The following is a 23,308-nucleotide window of genomic DNA, read 5'->3' as shown; positions in this document are numbered from 1 at the left end:
AGTGTTGCCCATGGGTTGCTCGATATCATGCGCCCTTTTTGAGACGTTCAGCACCTTTTTGCAGTGGGTCTTTGTGAAGACAAGCGGGCATAAGTGGGTGACGCATTATTTGGACGATTTCTTATTCGTAGGAACAGCGGCATCTGGGGATTGTGGGCGGGCCCTGGACACGTTTCAGAAGCTGGCACAACAGGCGGGAGTGCCCTTGGCCGCGGAAAAAACGGAAGGCCCCACGCCGATTCTAACCTTTTTGGGCATTGAACTAGATGCGAGAAAGTTGGTCGCTAGGTTGCCAGCGACAAAAGTGGGGGAGATACTAGATTTCTTAGCAGTGGTGCGCACTCTGGGCAAGATGGATTTGCGGACAGCTCAAAAGCTGCTAGGTTATCTCAATTTTGCATGCAGGGTAATTAGGGGAGGTAGGACTTTTTGTAGGCGTTTGGGCCTTTCCATGTCAGGTGCCGTACTTCCGCACCACAGGATACGAGTGTCATTGGCATTACGAGAAGACATTAGGATATGGGAGATTTTTCTGAGAAGGTTCAATGGAGTACCGATGTCTTTTGGTGAGTCAGACACAATATGGCAGGTACAAATTTTCTCGGAAGCGGCAGGAGTGTCGGGTTTTGGTCTATACTGGGATGGGAGGTGGTGTGCGGAGACGTGGCCTGCATCCTGGAGGCAGCAAGGGAGAAGCATCGCATTCTTGGAGTTTTTTCCCCTTTTAGTGGCACTAGCAGTGTGGGGACAGGAACTAGCCAACAGGACAGTGATTTTTCAAATAGACAACATGGCGGTGGTAGAGCTGGTGAACAGACAGAGAGCAAGGGACATCAGAGTTTTGCGCTTGTTGCGGCAGTTCATGCTTTTATGTTTATCTTTGAATGTCATATTTAAAGCTGCACATATACCGGGGATTTACAACGAGATTGCAGACTCCCTATCTCGTTCACAGTGGCGGCGTTTTCGCGAATTGGCCCCTGGAGCAGATCAGAACAAGACTGTGGTCCCGGCAGACATCTGGGAATGGGGGGCATGACGATCACGGGGCTGGTGGAGATGTCATTAGCAGTATCCACGCGGCGTAATTACAGACTGGCATGGTTGGAGTTTCAATCTTTTGAACAGTTTGGGGGCAATTTTTGGGAGCAAAGCCTGCCGGTACTGGGGGCACGAACCAGACGTTTTGTGCTGTTTCTGATCAGGGAGGGTTTATCTCCGGCGACAATTGGGGGAAACTGGCTGGAGTGTCTTTTTATGGGAAACTGTTTTTTGGATATGACCCAGCTCACAGTGATTTATTGGGTAAAATGCTGAAGGAATGGGGCAGGGTTAGAACGAGTGGAGAGAAACCAGCAAGAGAGCCCATTACATTTGAAATGTTAGTAGAGATGACACAGGTGTTACCAAGTTGTTGTAGGGACGAAGATGAGGTGGGTTTATTTCGTTTATGCATGTTAAGTTAGGCAGGTTAGTTAGGACAGGAAGGGGGGGTTAACAGTCATTTAGGACAGGTGAGTTGAGAGAGGTAGCAGGAGATGGGGGAGGGTGGAGAGCCTGGTGCGGGCTTGTCCACCCTTCCAGGGGGAAAACAAGGAGGTGAAGCATCAGAGCGGGGAGGGGTAGGCTACAGGCAAGAAAGGCATGGGCGGAATAGGGGAGCATATACGGCTGGAAAATTAAAGGGAGACATTTGAGGAGAAAATGAAGGCAAGGGAGTTGGAAAAGTTAGTCTGCTTTAAAAGATATACAGTTAAATGTTTTGAAGTATTGTTGTGTGTAAATCCTGTTCTAATAAAATGACCTTTTACACCAACAAGAGTTTCACGCATGTATGTCCCGAAAGAGGAGGGGCTTCAGTCCAAATTTGATAAACTATAGTGTAATGAACTTCCCAAAAGGGTAGTACCTCGAAGGATAGTTGTGTGTGTGTGTGACACTATAAAGGAAGGGCCATGCGGCTGGCACAGGACCCATCCCTAGCAGAGCCCTGCTGCGTCAGTAGGAGGCGGGTTTGTTGGTTCCCAGGGCGGGCGAGTCTCCACAGAAACGGGTTTAGTTACTCGAGGGTGTTGCAATAGCTAATACTTAAGATGTGTAAAAACTTTACTAGCCCAAGCAGTCGTTACGAATTAGGAGCCAGTGCTTTCCACTTGTAAAATACACGCGCAGCTGCTACTCAGATCGCGGGTCCCCTCGGCTTCCCGTACTCAGGCGCCGAACGTGCCGCAGAGCTACTTCACTGGGCGCTTCCTCCTTCGGAGTTTCACTTCAGCGGCGGCCCGGGGCGGGATCCGCCTCCTACGAAAGCCCAGGCACCCACTGTGCAGGACTGAACACGAAGTCCCGGGCGGCGGCATGAGAGGCTCGGCGACCTAGGGGAGCTCCTAGCGCCATGCAGAAGCGGCCCTCCTGGCCGCAGGTGTCGCCCCTGCGTCGGGCCCCCGCGGGCGGCCCCACCGACGGCTCTCGGAAGCGCTTCCTGCTGGCCAAAGTGGTGATGGCTGGGGACACGTGCGTGGGCAAGACCTGCATCCTCAGCAGGTACACCGAGAAATCACTACCGTCTCTCATCTCCACCATAGGTGAGTACAAGCTCCTGTCACCTCGTCCTCCCTGGCTAACTACCAGCACCTGTTGCCTCAATGTCCTACCTGTCCTCTCTAGCCCTAGGTTGCTCTCTTCTCTCCCTTTCTCACTCATCATTCTCTCACTGTATGCATACCCTTTCCTTTCTCCGTTTTACTCCTCCCTTGCGATCTCATTTCCACTCCAGTGAATAGATGCGCAGAAATACCTGGCAGCCTTATGTAATTATCCCTCCGAGTAGTTTGGGTGCTGCGAGTCGCAGTTGACATTTTTTTACACTTGGCCCGCAGTTGTAACGAAAGACACACCTCGGTGTGCGCCTTGGCAGTTTCAGGCTTCACCGACTGTGTCAAGGGCCGTCACCAGGCTAGCCCACATGGTCGTCAACTGTGCTGTCTGAGAAGAACCCAGCAAAAGTACATGATAACGATGCCTCAGTGGTAACGGTTTATTTGTGATACCGTGTATGGGGCATAAACATGAGTAAAGTATTGTATAGTACTGTATTGCATCTGTTGTATAGCCCTGACATTTCCCTTAGGAGGCTGCGATTCACTCTAGTCAAGCAACATTTCTATCCCAGCAGAAGAAGCGTGTTTAAAGGGGCCTCCTATTTGCGTACGTCCACGATTGAAGTGATTCCATCCAAGTCAGCCTCTCATCTCACACTTCAGCAGACCCGCTCTGCTTTCCAGGATCATTTCACCTCTCTCCTCTAACCTGTTATGTTATGTTAATCTTGTCCTGCAAGGCATAGCTCCCCTTCCAGCACGTACAGCTACAGCGTTTTCACTTCGGGTGGTCTCTGAGACAGGCTTACCCCGTTTAGGTTCCTTGACTTGAGAATCTTCAATCTCTTCGAGGCCCACATTTATTTTGAAGCCCTGCATGTTAAGGCCCAGCTAAACATTAATGTTTGCAGCTGGGAGGCAGAGCAATACCCAAATAAGTAATTTCAAATGCTGCCTACCTCTTGGAAATGACTATCTTTTGTCTGCTGTACGCCCAGATTTTTGCCTTCCCTGTTTTGCGGGCTGTGGAACTCTTTTCACTTTACAGCTACTAACCAATGATGAAGAACCTGTGTCCCCCCTCTAAACCTGATGAAATGGGACTACCATTTATTGGCATATCTGCTTTACCTATAAGAATCGTATTTGTTTTTATAGACTTTCTAGAGCGCATACGACCAAAAGGTATCAAAGCGCTAATAAGGAGGGGGAGAGATCAGGCAAAAAGCAAGAGCCAGCTGGTCCATTTTAACCCCAAGTGAAACCTTTAGCCGCTCCTTAACAAGTAAACAACCATGTTTTCAGATGTTTTCGAAACTCTAACTACTCCTCATTACTGCAGATGTACTCCGGGAGGGAATTCCACAGCCTTCCAGCCACTACAGGGAAAGCCCACTCCCCCCCACCTGGCTTTCTTAACCCGTGATACCACCACCGTAAATCGTCCAGCTGATCTCAAGTGTCTCCTGGGCACATACCAGTTCACAGAAGCCATTGGGTAACTCGAGCCGCAGCAATATAGGGCTTTATGCATCAAACATAGGATGGGGCCTTAAAGGATACCCATTTCTTAATCGGCAGCCAATGAAGATGTCGCAGCCTTCAGAGATAGGGAAATGTTTGGGTCGTCCTAGAACTAAGCGTGCAACTGCGTTCTGGATGATTTGCAGTCTAGGGAGAGCTAATTGGAAGTGCCCCCCAATTCTCTGTCCACCACTGTTCAGTCCAGATGGAACTATCCCTTCCAAACACAATAATGTCAGTTTTCCCCCATTCTAATTTCAGCCAATTCCTATTTATCCATCCATAGACTTCCAGTATACAGGCCAGAAACCTATCGGTAACCTCCTCCCAATCATCTATGCTGGAAACAGTGATAGGGTGTCATCCACGTAGGACAACACCTGGAATCCAAAGGATGCCACTAGTTTAATAATTAGAGGAGCCACATAAAGATTAAATAGGGTCGGGCTCAAAGATGACCTTTGGGGAACGCCAGAGGGAAACTGAAAGGGGGCAGCCATGAAATCACAGCAGCTCACTGTAATTGATCTCTTATACAGGAAAGATTCCAGCAACTTCAGTGCCCCATCTCTCAGCCCCGCCTGCCACAACCTTTGCACCATCAAAGCTGGAGAAATGGTGTCAAAAGCTGCTAATAGATCTAGTATTACCAGGATAATGAAACCTCCCAGATCCACTTGCCTGCAGATTAAGTCTGCTGTGACAAGGAGAGCCAATTCTGTACTGTGATTCTTCCTGAACCCATTCTGCAAATGGTCCAGGAGATCATGATAAAGGAGAAATTTGGCTAAATCCTGGTTTACATGCTTCTCCAAGATTTTAGCCGGAGCAAGTAACAGCGAGATTGGATGTATATTTTCCAGGTGTGAGAAAACAGGGCTGATTGCAGAGGCCCCCTAACTTTTTGCCCCCATTTTCCACTTTATGCTGGTGTTTTCCTGACTCTGATGGTGCCCTGGGTACTGCTAACCAGTCCCAGGGCCTGTGCTCTGTGTAAAATCAATATGCAAATTAGGCTAATTATAATTGGCTAAGTTAACCTACCTATAAGTCCCTAGTATATGGTAGGGCATGTAGGTTTAGGGACCACAGCATAGGTAGTGCACCCATAGGTGCACTACTGAGGTGCCCAGTGTCATTTTAAAGGCAGGCCTGCCTTGCTGGCTGCTTTTAAATTAAAGTTATATGCAAATTCGACTTTGGAATTAAAAGTAGTTCCAAAGTCTTAAACTACCTTATTTTTACATATAAGTCACCCCTAAGGTGTGCCCTATGTGCCCCTAGGGCTGGGTGCCATGTAACTATAAGCAGGGACTTTATAAAAATAGTTTTATAAGCCCTGGTGAGGTAAAAACAGCCAAATTCGTTTTTCCCTCATTGTAGTAAATGGCCTTCATAGGCTAGAATGGGTAGACTTTGTTTTAAATTTTAAAGTCTCCTTAAAAGATGCATACCAAGAATTTGGTATCAAATTAATTGTTGTAATAAATCCCACAACTTCCAGTTGTGGGATTTAATATAACTTGTTCAGGTAAAGAGTTTTAGACTTTACCTAAAAAGTTGCCAATTTCAGCCCTGCATTGTTTTTGCTGCGGTGCTCTGATTGGCCAGCCTGTAGCAGCTTAGCCAAGCTGCCTTGATGAGGTGTGAAGTGGCCTGGCTTCACACAAAGGAATGTGCCTGTGGGAGAGAATCTCCCCTCAGCAGATGGTGTGGCAGGAAGGGGGAGGGCTGCCAAACTGGTCTTCAAAGGCAGAGAATGACATTTGGAGCAACCAGCAACACCCCCACATCCTGCAACCCCAGCCAACTAGGTGCCCCCTTGATTAGATTAGGAGAGGGCAGGAGAGGGGTGTGTTTATGATTTTTAGCCACACCAGTGGGTGGGCTCAGCCAGATGTAACCTCCAAAAATCAGATTCAGCCATGTTGGATTTTTAGAGAATGTTGCCCTCTGGGATGGATTTTTGCCACACTTCCCAGGAAGTGGTCATCGCATGATTGGAGAACCAGGACCCCCCTGCTTTTCACCCAGGAGCAAGGATAAAACTGGCAGACCTGCACCCACACCTCAGATCCCCACCAGATTTCAACAAGAAAAGAACTAAAGGAGAAGAAGGACTGCCCTGCTGGACCCCTGGCCTGCACCTGGAACCTGCACTCAGAAGGACTGCACCAGCTGCACACTTGGGCTTCACCACAAGAAGGACTTTGCCTGGCTTCAACTGGTTCAAGGAGGGACTCCCTGTTTGCTACAGGTGAAAAATTGCTATCCAGAGTCCCCTGCACCAACTCCTGAAGAAAGTGACCAGCTGACCACTGTCCAGTGGCCAAAAAGGAGTTTGCGCCAGGTGCATTCTGGGAGTGGTAGTCCGCACCCCCCAAGGACCATCTCAGAACTTCTGGACCCTTGGGGTGAGCTGTGGACCCCAAAAGAACCTTAAAAGAACATCTGGGTGAAGCCCCAGAAGTTTGGAGAAGATTTGAGAATTTTTGTAAAAAAGCTCCATAGAGGGACCGACCCGCCGCGGAAATTCTAGCTGGCTTGCCTCAACCGCGACCCGGCCTGATTTGGTGGTTCGTCCCGGTAAAGAAAAATCTCAGAAAAAGAGACTAAGTCCGAAGGTAAAAAGTTGACCGGGACCTCCCAGCCATCGTATCCGAGAAGGGCTCCATGGACGTCGGATCAAGATCCAGGTTTACCCCGGTCGAAGGATTTTCACCTCGAAAAAACAACTAAGTCCGAAGGTAAAAATCTCCACTGAGGAATCCAGCATCGCGTATCCGGAGAAGGGCTCCAGGAGGTCGGATAGGACTGGCAGGTTCGTCCCGCTGAAGAAAATCTTCGAAATAAAGACTAAGGGGGTCATTCTGACCCCGGCCGGCGGCGGAAGCCGCCGGCCTGGCTGGAACCGCCAGATTACCGCTGCGCGGTCAAAAGACCGCCGTGGGTAGTCTGGGTTTCCCGCTGGGCTGGCGGGCAACCGCCAGAAGGCCGCCCGCCAGCCCAACGGGAAACACCCTTCCATGAGGATGCCGGCTCCGAATGGAGCCGGCTGAGTGGAAGGGGTGCGATGGGTGCAGTTGCACCCGTCGCGATTTTCAGTGTCTGCATGGCAGACACTGAAAATCTTTGTGGGGCCCCCAGGGGCCCCACGGCACCCCTTACTGCCATCCTGTTCCTGGCGGCCAAAACCGCCAGGAACAGGATGGCGGTATGGGGGTCGGAATCCCCATGGCGGCGCAGATGGAGGATTCCCCAGGGCAGCGGGAAACCGGCGGTACACCGCCGATTTTCCGTTTCTGACCGCGGCTGTACCGCCGCGGTCAGAATGCCCATGGGAGCACCGCCAGCCTGTTGGCGGTGCTCCTGCGGTCGTTGGCCCTGGCGGATTTTTCCGCCAGGGTCAGAATTACCCCCTAAGTCAGAAGGTAACTTTTTAACCGAGGCCTCCCGCGACCTGTAGCCGAGCAGGGCTCCATCGCGGCCGGCCTGAAAGTTTGACTTTGCCCCGGTCGAGGTGCAACCAGATGACCCGATTGGCGCTTTTTGTTTCTAAGCGCTAGAAAAATAATAATTCTTTAAAAATTCATATCTCCGGTTCCCTTTATCCGATTTTATTCGTTTTGGTGTCATTTTAAAGATAAAAATATAAACTATTTTTATAAATTGGTTTTGGACTTTTAAACTGTTTCCTGTGTTTTATTTAATTACTGTTTTGTGATATTTGAATGCTTTACACACTGTCTCCTAAGTTAAGCCTTGACGCTCGTTGCCAAGCTACCAAGGGTTGAGCTGGGGTTAATTTACTGAGACCTAACTGGACCTAAGTGGAGGTTAGTGGCTTGTTGCTAGGTGTAGGTACCTACCTGCCCTTACCAATAACCCATTTTCCAACACCAGGTCGCTAGGGTTCCCCTCAGGTTTCTTTTTCAGTGGAATCACCACAGCTCCCTTCCAAACCTGGGGTTATATCCCATTCTCCAGTACCTCTGCAAAGGTCTTTTCAAGGGCCTCCGCTATGAGGTCTGGAGCAATTTGCAAAACGCTAGGACGGCAAGGATCGTCCATAGAACCAGATTTAATACCAGAGAGCAGGGTCTTGATCGTAGAGGCAGGCAGTGGGGAGAATCTGGTCAAACCCACAAGGACAAGATGTTCCAGGGCTGCCCCAGCTTCCCTTAGACATGACTGAAGGGGTAGAAACAGACTGGTCCTCTACAGGGCAGAAAACGCTGCATGAATCTTCAAAATTTTCCCTTTAACGTACTGAGCAACTTCATTACAGAAACCTTGAGAATTCTCTATGTCTTGCTGCCGCCGGGGAGACATAAGGAAGCGTACCGCATTAAAAAGCTCCCTAGGAACATTAAAGGATGCTCTAATCTTCTGGACAAAAAAGCCTGATTTCACCTCCTTAATTGTAGAGTTATATTTAGTGGTCAGATCTCTAAATCTAAGTTACTCTGCCAACCCCAAGGGCAGTCTCCATTTCCTCTCCTGCATTGCCTTTGTAGCTCATTCAGCTCCTGTGAGTACCATGGAGCTGAGGGATTTCTCCTGCCCTTCATGTTTACCTTTTGTCATGAGGACTACTTCCTGCACTGCTGACCTGACCCAATTATTGAAGTTCTCACTTGATAAACTTCGTTCTAACGTGCCCATCATATTGAATTTCTCTAGGGGCGGGCCAAAGTCCTCTATTTTAATTTTACCCCAATGTCTTCTGCTCTTTTGCAGGCTATGGAAATATTCCTTTTGCTTTATCCCCTGTAAATTAACTGGTACCAGCCTGTGATCTGTCCATTCTATCTTGGCGCACTCCACAGTCATAGAGACCTCTTGACTCGCAAAACCCATTGAGTCTATGACCAGCTTCATGCATAACTACACAAACTCGTCGGCTCAAGCCAAAGCTGGTCATCAGATTAAAAAATGTTCTAGTGTCCCAGTCTTGCTCATCCTCTAGATACAGATTAAAATCCCCCAGAAAAATGAGGTTATTGCCAGTAATGAATGACTCTAGTAATTGGGGCCACTTAGTAATATTTTTTTTTTTAGAGCCTGGGCAATATATCAAGACTCCTGCCTGCATAGCAACATTCTTACTTTTAATATTAAAGTGTTCAGCTTCTCATCCTTCAATACCGGTTCTAATGGTGTCAAGTGTATAGCTCCAACGTTCCCTAAAAATCATCACTAGACCACCCCCTCTAACCTGGTCCTATCCAGTCTTAACAAACAATAGCCTGGTGGAGTGGTGATGGAAAAGTCGGGCCCTGAATTCTCCTTCATTCAAGTTTCAGTTACAAATAAACAATCCAAGTAAGCTGAAACAATTAACTCACTAATTTTCAGTCTATGCTTGATAAGGGACTGGGCATTAATTAAAGCGCACTGGAGGGACACTTCCCCTGCGTGTGCTACCTTGATCCTCCTGGGAGGCATCAGCTTAGAAACCCGCGATGCCCCCTCTCTGAAGCCACCCACCATCTCATTACATTCACCACAGGGCCACCACCCTCTACATCTTAGGTCAGAAGCCACCACACCTTCACATTTTCTCTTAGGATCCAAATCAATGAGCATTTGCCTGGAATATGTCTGATACGTAATCTCCCTACTGCCACTACCAACATCTCTGGGCCCTGGACCCGGACGGGATTGCCTTAGGTGCGCCTACAGTGCATCAGCAGAGCGTGCGGACAGGAGCGCGATTAAATGTCGATGTTGGGTCCATGTGTAGGGCAGCGTCAACAGATCCATAGTATATAGTACAAAGTGTACACAGGGCTTTTAAGTTAAATGTCACAAGTGAGTGGCAGCAACCATTGTGCCACCCACTGCAATGACAGTGCAAACATGACTGCATGCCTATCATTTGCAGTTTTAAAACTGCAAAATAGAAATGTCAAAATAACCCCTTTTGACAGGCCTAAACCTTCTCCCTCAATATTAATAAGTCACCCCTAAGGAGACCGTACTACCCATAAGGCAGGATGTTTGGTATTTAAAAGTAGAATATGTAAACATTAAATATTAAACATGTTCTTGCAGTGAAAAGGTCCAAAAGCTATTTTTACTGTAGCAAAGTTGGTTGTTTCAAAGGAAAGCATTAGGATACAATATTAGATATAATAGTCTCTCCAGCTAGGAAACTGATACAAATTTAATTCTTGGACATTTTTTAAATATTTATTATAAGCCCGATTCACTGGTGAAGTAGGAATTGTAATAAAGATGGTGGGAAAGGTAATTTTCGAAAGTGACCTTTTCCTTGCCTAAAGTCCCTGGATGCCCATTTACATGAGTTCCACCTGGCAGCAAATTAGACCCCTTGATGAGGTGTGACAACTGCTCCTAGAGCAGGTCAAAGGTCTTGGGTGTTGCGCGATGTGTCTGTTCAACTGGTAGGAAAATCATCTTGGCTATGCCCTCCACTAGTGAGCCAGGCACCAATCCCAGTAGGAGAGGAGCTCTCCCAGAACTGTCTTAGAGTGACCACAGAGGAGGGATTGATCATTTCATGGACCATCCCTCTGTGGTGGGCACAGCACCGCTGCATAGAGGAAGAATGGTTCTGCCACTTTGGTTTTAGGAGGAGAGGGCACTGTAAGATTTGTTGAAATCAGGTGCACATGAATGCTGTTAAAGTGGGTAGGGTCACCCCAAGGAACTTTTACCCCATTGGCCAGGGAGTGGCCAGGAGATTCCCCACCTACAGGCTAGTGCCAGGCATAAATGTTGCATCCCCTGTACCCACTGCAGATCACTTTCTGGACCTGTTGAAGAACACAAGATTACTAGAATTGCTGTTTATAACCCGAGAAGAGCCTAGAAGACTGACCCTTATTTCGGTTTTGCACCCTGTACAAAGAAGTGGACTCCAAAAGACATAAGGCTGACCTTCTGTTAAAGCTACAGGGACACACCCCGCAGCAAGGGGCTTGTTTCTGCAGCCGACCAGTTCCCACTGGACCTGCCCTGGGCCCTGGTGATGACTTTTGGTTCAGTGAGTATGAACCTCAACTGTTGTCCCCGGGGTTCTGCAACCTTGGCCGGTGTCAAGTGTACTATTTTTAACATTTTCAGAATTTTGGGACATAAAATCATTTTGGCTTCAAGATCCTCTGGAAGAATTAGACCAACCCGCCAAGTCAATCAGATAAAGGCACATTGCCACATGATTTAGGATTCAGGTTGCTCCTGCTCAGATTATTTCCACAGCAGCTAATCTGATTCAGTGGGTCCATGCAGAGGACGTATTCAGCTTCGAAGTGCCCGCTTCGGCTACTGCCTTAAGCCTAGCCTCGCAAATGCGAGCACGAAAACATTGATTAAGTACGAAGGTAGACATCTTCACCTAGTGAAGGTGCCAAAAGTATCCCACTGGCGAGGAACCTTCCCTGGGAGCAAAAATCACATTTCCTCTGCTTGGAGGTTTCCTGTCAAAAGTCAGCAGCTTCAACAGGACCTTGTCCAGCAGTAATCCGATGAGGTGGAGCCCTCTGTAGCCACAGCTTGCTACCATCCCCCCTGAGGATTTTTTATTTCATTTCACAGACTAAGACCGAAGGTTAAACCTCCAACTGTGTTGAACCTGGTTTCTGTATCTGCACAACACTCCATCGTTGTCAGCCTTAGCTTGTGCCTATGTACCAGTCAAGCACAATTAGATAACCACTGTTGGAGCTTCATGCTTTTCCCACCTTCCATACACTGCCCTTTGTCAATATCTCCTGAAATATAGAAATTGTCATGTTGCTCAGTAAATCCACCCAACCTTTGATCCACAACTTTCTTGCTAGGCCAGCTGTACTGCAGTTCAATATATTTACCACATGATGAAATGCACTTTCACTATATACCTGGACAACTCTTGATTAACTTCCTCAAGCACTCGCCTCACAACACTCTTGTGCCCCATTCCCTCTCTTCTCTCTCTTGTCAATTCCCCATTCTATAAGCATGCTTTAGTGTAGAACAATGAGGAATAATTCAGGACTTTTCATGCTTTGATGTCCCTGTAAAAATATTTTTTTCTTTTCCATGTGTGGTGCACAAGCTCCCGCCCTTTTAAGGGGTTACAACAGCTCTCCTTGTTCTGACCCATTCTTCCTTCCCTCCTGTCCTTTGAATACTGCTGGTAACCATAGCACACTTTCTTTCAGCAATACAAGATGCATAGACCAGCCTCACGGCATTGTCATGCAGAGAGTCCACGCCTCCAGTCCAACAACATCAGATAGTTGGTAGTTTCACTTTCCCTTAATGTAATCAGTGCACAATACTCAGATGGAATCTTTGAGGAATAGTCTGCCTAGTTGTACTTTTCACCTCCTTGTCTATAACATCAAGAAGACTCTGTTCATGTCATCATCTCTTGTTTCAACATCTGTTGCTGCCATGGGTTGAATCACAGCCCAAATAGTGCTACTGTTTGTACACAGTACCTCCTAACATTTGTCCTCCCCCCACCTGTCGTTGCTTTACCACTCACAAGCACCACAAGTGATACAGGGGACCATATTAATTGAAAATACAAAAATAGTTGAAAATTAAGTTTCTTATAGTATCAAGTTAGTCTACAAGTTGTTTGGGTACCAGCTTCACAGCTTACCTGGACTCTAGAGAAATATTAAGGGACAACTGGACAGCCTGGTTTTGCCTATATAAGGTACTGGTTAGATAGGTTAATACATCAGTCTACACTTCCACCACTTTGCAAAAAGGGAGCAGATCTATAAACCAATGCTTCATCATGCAAAACCTAGAACACGAGCTTCCCCTACCACATCCGAACTTGACAAAAATCTTCTTAAAACACCGTCTCACTCAGTCTTCCTGCTCCTGCCATCCTACACAGCTTCTTTGTTTGCTAATGTGAGCTTTTGACTGTTTACTCATTCCCTATAGTCCCATGAGGTATGTTGCTCATACACTGAACATAGCAACTGAAGTTGCTTACTACTGAGTTTTGAACCAGTTTGAAACTATTCAAGTATCCCAATCAGGAAACGGGGTAATGAACCTGAAAAATAAATGACTCTCTTTTTGCAAAGCTGACTGCTGCTTAATTTCTTTTCAAAAAGGTGCACAGGAATGGTGCTATTCACCCTGGGCAACCCCTGAAGTGTTTCGCCTTATAAGCATCCTCCATTACAATGGTTTTATTTTTAATCTGGCGCTCATAGAGTTTTTTTTATGGGTTTAGCTCCATGGTCTTGTACTTGGGCATTCACACCTCATATAAGAGCACCAGAAATTGAGGCTATTCGCCATCTTCCTCTCCTATAGTACACTCACCAAGCACATAATGTGCACTTTGACAGCTGCTTTACTAACAGTGGTTTAGATTCAGTCTGTACGATTGAATGTTATATATGTCTATAAAAAAATGGTGTCTTCTATTAGTTTAGTAAGGTCCACTTTCTTTCACTTTCCCTGACTTGTCTGTAAATTGTTTGCCGTGCACTAATTTCCCCACTTCTGACATGCCATATATTACTCCCAGTTCATGAATCACATAACTCTGGGTGCATTGTCTTGTATTTTTCCTGAAGCATAAAAAAGCTGCTTTCAAGATAGATCACACAACAGCAGATGTACATTCCAGAGCAAAGAAAGGCCTACGGAGAAAGCTCTGCTTTGTCTCCCACCCTCTTTCTGTTTGGTAGCCAATCTACAGAGAAAATCTAAGCTGTTAGTAATCTTTCGGCGGTGCACAATTAGTTTTTCCCTAGAAATTTAGGATGAGGATATTGTTGAATTGAAACATGGCTGCCTTTCGGAGTGAGTTCAGGTAGGTCAGGAGTGGTCAAACGTATAGGTCCTACAAACTCCACAAACTTGGCATGCCTTCTCATTCTGTATTACTTGGAGCTCAGGGATAAATATTTTGAATGCCACTGGTGGACTATCTTTTTACCGTTAAGTCATGATCCAACTAAGGCTGTTATGACTGCATTGTATCCACCAGGAGCCAGACACAGGATCACCTTCTGCAAGACTTTCACATTAAAAATGCTTAGACTGCTGTAATAATATGAGGTGATATTGACTGATCTTTATTGATTTCAGTTCCAAGGGTTGACTCATCTTCTATTTAGTTTGCATGTGCGCTCATTTTGTGGAATTTCCCCAAGCATCTTTATTAGCCCAGATCTAGACTGTTTCTGTTTTTTCTGGGATATGTTTCAGTCAATGGCAGCAGTGCATGCATAAAAAGCAGTTGCATTTAGATCAACCCAATGCTACAGGAGAGTGAGGAAAATATGTGTCATCTGAAGTCATATTGAATATGAAGCATAAGGACTAGATGATGTGAACCAGTAGTATTGGAGAGATATTAACTAGTTTCAGAGAAAGCGATGAATCCTTGGGAATCTTTGCATTGTATTGATTGGCATACGCATTGGAATGCTGAGTGGGGTATAGCCTGAAATAGATTAATCAAAGTTAAGTGAAAGCCATTTACTGGTGACCTCACCCATGCCAACCTCAGTGACAGCAGGGCAAGGACTGAGACCGAGAAGTCATTGACTATCATCCTAAAATTATCCAGGACTGTATATTCTAAAGTAAGTTAGGATGACAACAAAATATACTTGATAATTGTCAAGGAAACAAGAACTTTCAGCATAATCTTAGAGTTACTCTGCTTCAATGCTTTCTAGTGTCTTTGCCATTACAGGAAGAAAAGAAATGGGATGACCTTGCTGCTTTCGAAAATCTAACCTTAGATGTTTGAATCCAGGGGTTACAGCTCAATTTGTAAAGCTAATAGGAGCCTGCCCCACCACCAGTCATTGATTGGAGTGGAGATATGAGGTGTAGCTGATTGTTTGAAGAACACAAACATTGCATTGGTCTAACAGGGAACTAGAATTCAGTTGTTTAGTGCTGGAAAGACATCTTAATCTGTTACAGGAAACAGTGGGAAGGAGGAGATCAAGGCTTGGGTCTAAGCCATGTTATTGTAGATAAACAAAGCATATTTTCAATACGTTTTGAGAAGCCTTGAATGGTTTGTGCCATAGCACATAAGAAGGAAATTCTTCAGTAATGATAAAGATGGCAGGTTATTTAGCTCTTTTAACAGGTGCAAGTAAACAGTTGTTTTCTTGTTTGAGCCACCGACCTTTAGAATATGTGATGTTTTGCTTTGAAGTACTTATATTCTAAAGGAGTACAATCTTTCCTACACTTAAGTTCCTGCCTTTATTGGGGGGAGGGGATAGGGTTTCAACGCAGGAGGCAGGTTTACATGTGCAAATATATTCACTGTTGCCAAGAAAGAACTATGTAGCAGTTGCATCTTTGGAGTTTCACATCAGACCAAAGGACAGACAAGAGGCATAATATGCCAGAGGTAGCACTGGCTTTCAGATTTTACACTGTAAATCCGGGTTGCTTCCCACTACACCTGCTATCTAAAATCAAGTGATGTATCCAAGCCCTAGAGATCTACAGTTGTATCCAGACCATAGTGCTGGCTCCGCTATCTTAAATCCCTTCTCGTTCGTATATAAAATTTCTTCAGGTGCCTCCTCAAATAGGTGATGTACAAAGCAGTACCCTGCATAGATATCATTACACCGCTTCCCTCTGGATACTAAGTCTATCTTTGGATAGCTGTAAACCATCAAAGTATCTGGATGTCAATAAACTGGCAATTTTTTAGAACTTTGGGGCACTCTGGGAAGAGTGGACGTAGGTCCCAGAATTTTTGTTTACTACTTCATAATTCACATTCCAAAAATTAATTCACATTTGGTATGAATAGATTTGAATTGTATTGGGTTTAATCTTTATAAAATGCAATAAGTACCAAAGGCTTCATGGCTCTGAAGAACAAAGCCAAAGGAGCCAGAAATTGCCATGAGCCAGGAAAACATGGTAGAATAAACTGGTTTTTCAGAGCGCTCCTAAAAAGATGAGACTTCATTGGTCACAACAGCAACTTATTACAGTGCCTAGGTCCAAGTGGCATGGTTGATCCTATTCGCGGAACAGATGAAGCTTACTGATACATAAAGGCAGAAATAAGAGGTGAGCACCAGATGATCATAGACTTGAAGTTCTACATAGAGACTGCTAGAGTAGTGAGGACTAAATAAAATGCAAGCAGCTACAAAAGGCATGAATCTGAAGCAGAAAGAGTGAAGCTTCTCTAAAGAGATACAAAAAGTAAAAATGTGCCTTACACATTGTATTGGCCAGGGCATTCAAAGTAAGCTCGTAGACAATGATGACACATAAGGATTGACCTTAAGAAGTGGCACAAGAGCATCTCCCTTGCCTCAGAGCCAAAAGGGGATAGCCCACCACATTATTATTGGCAATGCCATTAAGGCAATAAAGCACCACACTAGTCTGTTACCTAGCATTGACAGAGAGCTCTGAGATTAGGTAGCCAAGCAGATAATGATCTAAGTATCATCCACACAGAATGAGGTTTGCCCCCAAATGTCAGGATAATGATAATGAAAATGATGATGATGGAGTGTGGTTGCACACACAGGAATGAACGGAGGCAAGGGTTCCTTTTAATTTAGCGTAGAGTAACTACTCTGATTAAGTACAGCCTACCAGGAACGATACGGACCATTGGAGGCCAAAATGACTGGACCAGCCTTCTTCAAGAGTTGTAATAAGACAGAGTAGTCGGCTGTGCCTAATGAAGCCTAGAGATCCAAATGAATCGCTTACACTACATCACCTTTGTCCACAATGATTGTGTATTCTTCTGTGGTCGTTGTGGTCATAACCGTCTCTCTTGTGAACCAAAACCCTGACTGCGACTGGTCAAATGCACATTTTTCTCCAATATTTCACCCAGTGGTGGGGGGCTGGCAGGTGTGGCATGGTTTTTATTTTCGCAAAGGAACACCACATCAGTTTTCTGAACATTAGTGATCAATCCCATTCAGTGAATGCAATGCAATTCAATCAAGCCATAGCTTAGTCAATAATAGCTGGGATACTTAGTTTCCATATGATTGCTGCACAAGGATTGTCAGTATAGCATGATGTAACATGAAGAGGAGGACACTCCACTTCTGGCCTAGTAGATTTCAGGATTGCTGCAACAAGCACATAATCCAAGTGAGTAGTCTTACAATGGTTTGAAGTGCAAGTCTGGATATTACGTGCATTGATGCAGAGGACATATCAACATTGCTACATTTAAACTGCAAGCTTCTATAAGCGCGTTCTATGAACAAAATAAGTGCACATTTTACTTATGTATGCCTGTGCACATAGACATGTATGTGTTCACTAGGTGTGGAAAAAGGTTGGTGCAAACAGGCGCATCACTTTCCCAAGGGCAGCGCTTAAATTCTAGATTTTTCTTGAAGCAAAGGTGGTAGTGTAGGAGAAGCTGCTCAATGTTGTGCCAGTGATATGCCAGGCTGTTCAGTGAATGCAGTTAAAGTTAACAGGTGACTCTTTTTCACCACTTCAGTTCAACCAACTGAACATCTAAAAAATACGATGTAAAAGAAAATGTCAGGGCTAGAGCATTATGTATATGGTGACATGGAGTCATCTCAGCCTGACTCAATTCTCTCAGTGGACTGGACAATTTAAATCAGGCTGGCAGGGATTTGAGAGAAGATTTTGGAGGGTGCCCAAGTGTCTCTATGGAGCACAAAGGAGGGACTAGGAGTTTTAGAGATCAAAATGATGGCTATAAGATCTGCTTTGAGGATATCCGAGGGTCATGAGAAATGGACTGAGAGCCTGATGAAAGACCCCTTCACAACTGGATGATAAACTCCAACAACCAGTAGAGCAGGTTCTAGAGGTTCTGGTAGCTAGCAGGGTGGAGATGAGGGTCTGTGAGGGCCTCATGAGGGCCTCTGAGAGCCACCTAAGGGCTTGGTAGAGTCAGGTAAGTTCCTATCAGGACCAGATGAAGGTCTCTCACGCCCCCTCTGATGGCCTACCTAGGGTAATCTATGATGGGTAAACGGCTGTTTAAGGGTGGTGGTGGCAGGTATGGGGGGATGGCGGAATGTGAGGGCAGGCAGGGTGGATCTCTGAAGGGCTATCTGAGGGCGTCTGAGGACTGGCAGAGTCTCTGAGGATGGTGAAGTCTAACTTACGGTATTCTTAAGCTTAGCCACTGAGCTTTAAGGGCCCTCAGAAGGTCTTTGCAGGTTAGGTAATAGTCTCCAAGGTCTGACTGAAGTAATGTGAATGCTAAGAGTCCATAAGAGCTGGCTGATGATCTGTGATGAAAAACGTAAGGTGGTCTTAGGGACTGGCTGAGGCGGGGTGAGTGTAGGACTCCCAGCTGCCAGAAGACCCTAAAGGGCTTAATGGCATGTGAATGGGGTCTTGTGAATGACAGGGATGTCCGAGAGATGAGAGAAGCTCTAGGAGCAGGGCCATTCCCAAATGTTCATGTAGGCCCCTTCCTCAATCCTTCCTCTGACATACACTGTTGGTGCATGGCTAGAAGGGCCCAATGTCCAGTCCCAGCCTCCCTACTAACATGCCTGCATACAACTGTGAGGTTTGAATTGCTGCTACCCGAATTGCACCCGTTTTATTTGTGAGGGAATCCTATATTACTATTACCACTGCAATGTTTGGGTGGCATTGTAAGTGTACACTATTGTAAACAAGGGAATTGGCTCCTTAGCCCTGCACTGGTCCCTGTACTATGACTTCAGTACGCAAGAGGGATACTTGACTACTGCTGTTGCTGTATATGATGTTTAGTTGGAAACAATTTACTTTGCATGTTCTGAACCATGTTGAACTCTTCAAGAAAATTGGACCTGTGCAACTGTCGCCAGCATTCTACTTGTGTTTTGCTGACATCCCCCATTGTGTGCTGTTATCATTTTATGAGACTGGAGTCACAAGTCCTGCCATAAGTCGCAATGCAGTCTAAATGTTTTATTAAAAGATGTGCAATGTATCACTCGTTGTATCAGAGTTTTTTAACCCTGATGGCTAAACAACCTATTTGCAAGCTGCAAACTTATATCGTTATTCAATGTTGAGTTTTTTCAATACTCAAATGCATGTCATTTTTTAGCACTTAGATCAGGCTTCTCCAGCGAGTAGTTCGTGAGCTACTGGTAGCTCTCGAGCTTCCTGTATGTAGCTCACCTGTGTGCAGCCCAGTCTTCTAAATTAGAAACTTTTGCTCCGTTGAATTAATGTATGCATATCAAAATTGAAAAGCATATATTTGAGACTAATATGTGTGTAGTTTCAAATCTCATGCTCATGAGTCGCTATTTGGAAAAAATTATTGAATTTCCAAAATATATTTAAAGTTGATATTTGAGTAATTAATAATGCAGCCCTAGGAGAAAATTGTAACGATTTTTTTCCTTGGCTCTAGAGGCATTGCAGCTTTGGCTGTTATGCATTACCTACACAGAGGCATTCCACATTGACAAAAAACTTTTTTTTACATTAGTGCTGGCAACCCTGTCTGCAGATGAGTGACCACTACTGGTAGTCTGGCTTATGGTGGCCACTTATGTAATCTTATGTGATGCGGTTACTTTTACAACACTAATAATATTAGTAGCTCTCGGGATGATTTTCATTGAACATAAGAAGCGCTTATTATTACAGAAATGGTTGGAGAGCCCTGACGTAGTTTATATAAATATTACCTTTCTCTGCTTATGAAACAATGGCTGTTAATGGTACACCACACTATTATTGTCAGAGACAAAGACGCTTCATAGGCAGAAAGGCATTTCCACAAACAGGAAACAGTTGGGAGCACCCTGCGCACACTCCAGCATGTAGTCAACCCCATTGCGTTATAGTAAGTTTGTTCTTATTTCATTAAGTAGTCTGTAGTTTTTCACCTTAGTAACGCAGCTAGTGCTGTGTATCTCTGGACACGTGTTTCAGGGTTTGACCCTTCATAAGGAGAGAGCAGCAGGTTTATTTCTGGGGTCCTGCAAATGCTGCCAAAAGTCCTGTTAGGTTTCAGGACCATTCACTGGCACGCAGGTAGTGTAATTTTAAGATCTGTGTCTAATGGTCTGCTAGAGTAAGGCCCGATTATAGCTTGGCTGATGAATTGTGGGTTGTGTGGTAGCTCCTGGCATCTCCCATATCACAATTACGAGTTGTTTGATAAGCAAAAACCATTCCGTATTTTCCCAGGTAGATTTCATCAGGTCAGCCCTGGTAAATAACCTGCATGTTAACCCCATTTTCAGAACAATACTTGTGATTAGGTGCTATTTATCAGACCTGATAAATTCTGGTCCCTGGGGTGTTGGGATGCATTTGGTGTGATAAATATAGCACTCTTTCCCTGCTCGACCAAAATCTAGGGTTTAGATCCAGAATGTGTCTTCAGATTGTTTTTCAACAGTGCATACAGAGTGAGTTCACCAAACTATAAGCTTGATCTCCTAACGAAGATTTTACCTAGCAAATTACACAAATTTCGCACACCCCTACATTTGCCTTTAATGTATTGAGCAAAACATGGATACTTCTGGTGAGAGCAAGGCTTTCTTTTGCCATAGCCATCTGTTTTGATTTTAAAATAACAATGGAAATGTGAAGCATTGTATTTTTTTCTTTAAAAAAATAATTGCTCAATAATGTATATTTCTAAGACAAAGATACATGTATTTTGAACACTCACTAGCGTATGACTGTGCTGCATGTTTATCAATTGAACACATTTTTATCACTTGTAAGAAGTCCACAATTTCTGCATAGTCACCCCTTTTTTTTTACTTTTGCTGAACCTTATAGTTCAGATGGCTTTACAACTCTGTTCACTTTACCCCTGCTACCAAGCAGAAGAGTGCCTGTGTTCATGGTCTTTTAAGTGATATGTTGAAGTGTCTGCAGCTAATGCACAAATGCATATTTATCCGAGTTGGTCGTGTGCAGCTTCTGTTGGATACTGTCACATGGATGTTCAACATGCTGAAAGAGTGTCCTGACTCTATGTGGCAGATTTTTAATCAAATAACTTGATTTAATATTGTTGTTATTATTATTATTACCGAGTGATTGCCAGGTGATATGATTTTACTGTTTTCATTATAAAAACCAAGTTTTGATTCTTTATCAAAATTGTTTAATTTAGTACTAGATCTCATGACATTGTATTTCATATAAATATGTATAAATTGGAAAGTCATGTCTGTGTGAACAAGAACATTTATGTATATGTTTTTCCCTAGGTATTGATTTTAAGGTAAAAACTGTTACAATAGATGACACAACAATGAAACTTCAGATTTGGTAAGCAAGTCTACAGAGATTGCTTTACTTCATGGATGTGTTTGTAATTATAATGTCCCTTTCTACAATTGTGTAATTTGTTATCTTGCTCCTCTTTAATACTGTTATCCTTATCACTAAATGTGCGTTATGAATCCTAATATTGGAAGTTTTAATTGTCAGTTCGAGGAAGCAACATCAGCTGGCTAACCCCAGGCTGCTAATGTAGAACTGGCAATGAATTCATTACGTACAGCAATTCCCACTAATGGAAAGAAATGCAGAAATATAATGTTGGTTATTTGCCCCAAAATAAGACCAACTTTGAGCTTAATTTACAACAAGACAGGACCAGCTACAGCAGCTTTAAATTATGATAATCTCTAGGTATATAACATCTCTTTAATGAGAGACAAGTTGTTTCTCCTTGCACCCTCTCGGTTTCTGCCCTGTAACTCACCCAACATTTATCACATGTAGGACTATGTACCCTTAGCAAGAAAATCAATTCCTGGTGGTATTTGTGTATCTGTAGGGAACAGACACAGTGTGGTGATGTGTTTAGCTGGTAGTACTTTTACTGCCGTAGTAATTAAGAAATCTAGTGTTTACCGTTAACAATAATACTATGCTGCCAACAGTAAGTGGTCATTACAATTTCAGTTAAGTTGTTGCATGAAGTATTTTTAACTTAATGGTCCCCACACCTAGTGGCGAGCTATACAGTCAATATGTGCAATTTTCCAATATCACAGCTGTATTTGCTGTGGGATATATTATGAATATTGACTATATTAGGCCTCAGACTCCAAATCTTTATTCGATCTTTCGAAAAAGATAATGAAAGTGAAAAGTACAACACATCGCAATAGGGCTCACATTTAAAATAATGTAATTAGCACAAACATAGATAAAACAGTTGATTAATGCAAATAAACCTGCTATATCAGAATGCATGGACACACTCAAGCACTACCACTCTTGTCATTACCCCTCCCTTGTTATCCAGCTTTGTATAAGACAGTATACAAAATGCAATTTGTCTCATTTACACAGAACTCCCCATAGTCAAAAACACTAAAATGTAAATACAAAATCCATTAAAAAACATAAATTGGTGCAAAATATGCAGTTAAATAAAATACATCTACAAAATGCTTATCTGCCTTCAAGACCGCCACCCCTCCATTGATTTCCTGCTGGGAATGGAAATTTGAAGGAAGCATTAGACTAAAATAAATGTCAGGGCTGCATAACATCTGGAGGTATGATAGGGCCTCTCTACACTTCTTATACACCAGTGGTTCCAAGATGTGCTTGAGACAGAGTTGAAAAAAAGTATTGATAAAATTTGCACAAAATATAAAATGCAGGAAAGATTGTCCAGCCAACCCCTCGCAAGGACATGCAGGTAAGTTGCTATCCCACACCATCACTCCCTCAGAGAAGCACATAAGATGCAACATGGTACTTGACATGAATCTAAAAAGGAGGGACCTCTCCCAGCTTGTAAGCTCCAGGGTTAGATATAGTGCCAAGTCTCCTATCGCTAAGGTAATCAAATAATTGTGAAGGGAGTGCCTACTAACGGCCTCCTCAGTTCTTTGTGAGAGAGTGAACTCTGCATAGCAAGACTTAAAGAGCCTCTTATCAAGCTTACTTAAGGTATCTGGGGGTGGTAAACATTTTAGGGACATCAATGTCAGTGAAGGACTTGCTAACATAGTTCAACCAAGGAATAGAGTGGCCCTTATCCAGGATAAGACAATCTAAAATAACATCTCTTTAAAGCTTGCTTTGCGTATGGTCCACACACTATCCCCAAAACAGGAGGGGGCAATTCAGTGCTATCTGAGACATAGGTTGAGTTCAGAATGCAGAATAAAATTAGGGCAGGATAGTAGGAAATTCAATAGCCGTCTGCAAATTTTGTTTTCTTCAACCTGTAT

At 44.3% G+C, this 23,308-nt stretch overlaps 1 protein-coding gene across 1 annotated transcript in view; it reads left to right on the top strand.

The window, feature by feature from the left end:
* Positions 1 to 2,025: 2,025 nt before the first annotated feature.
* Positions 2,026 to 23,308, top strand: part of LOC138282479 (ras-related protein Rab-10-like) — a 104,507-nt gene continuing 83,224 nt past the window's right edge. Inside the window, exons 1-2 of the mRNA XM_069220093.1 lie at positions 2,026 to 2,585; positions 21,320 to 21,380. Of these exons, the coding sequence (XP_069076194.1) occupies positions 2,396 to 2,585; positions 21,320 to 21,380 (251 nt within the window). The 5' untranslated portion in view covers positions 2,026 to 2,395. The remainder of the gene's footprint in view (positions 2,586 to 21,319; positions 21,381 to 23,308) is intronic.

This window comes from Pleurodeles waltl, chromosome 2_2 (assembly GCF_031143425.1).
Source record: "Pleurodeles waltl isolate 20211129_DDA chromosome 2_2, aPleWal1.hap1.20221129, whole genome shotgun sequence".
In the NCBI taxonomy this organism is placed as follows: domain Eukaryota; kingdom Metazoa; phylum Chordata; class Amphibia; order Caudata; family Salamandridae; genus Pleurodeles; species Pleurodeles waltl.
This window is presented reverse-complemented; position numbering and strand designations above follow the sequence as displayed.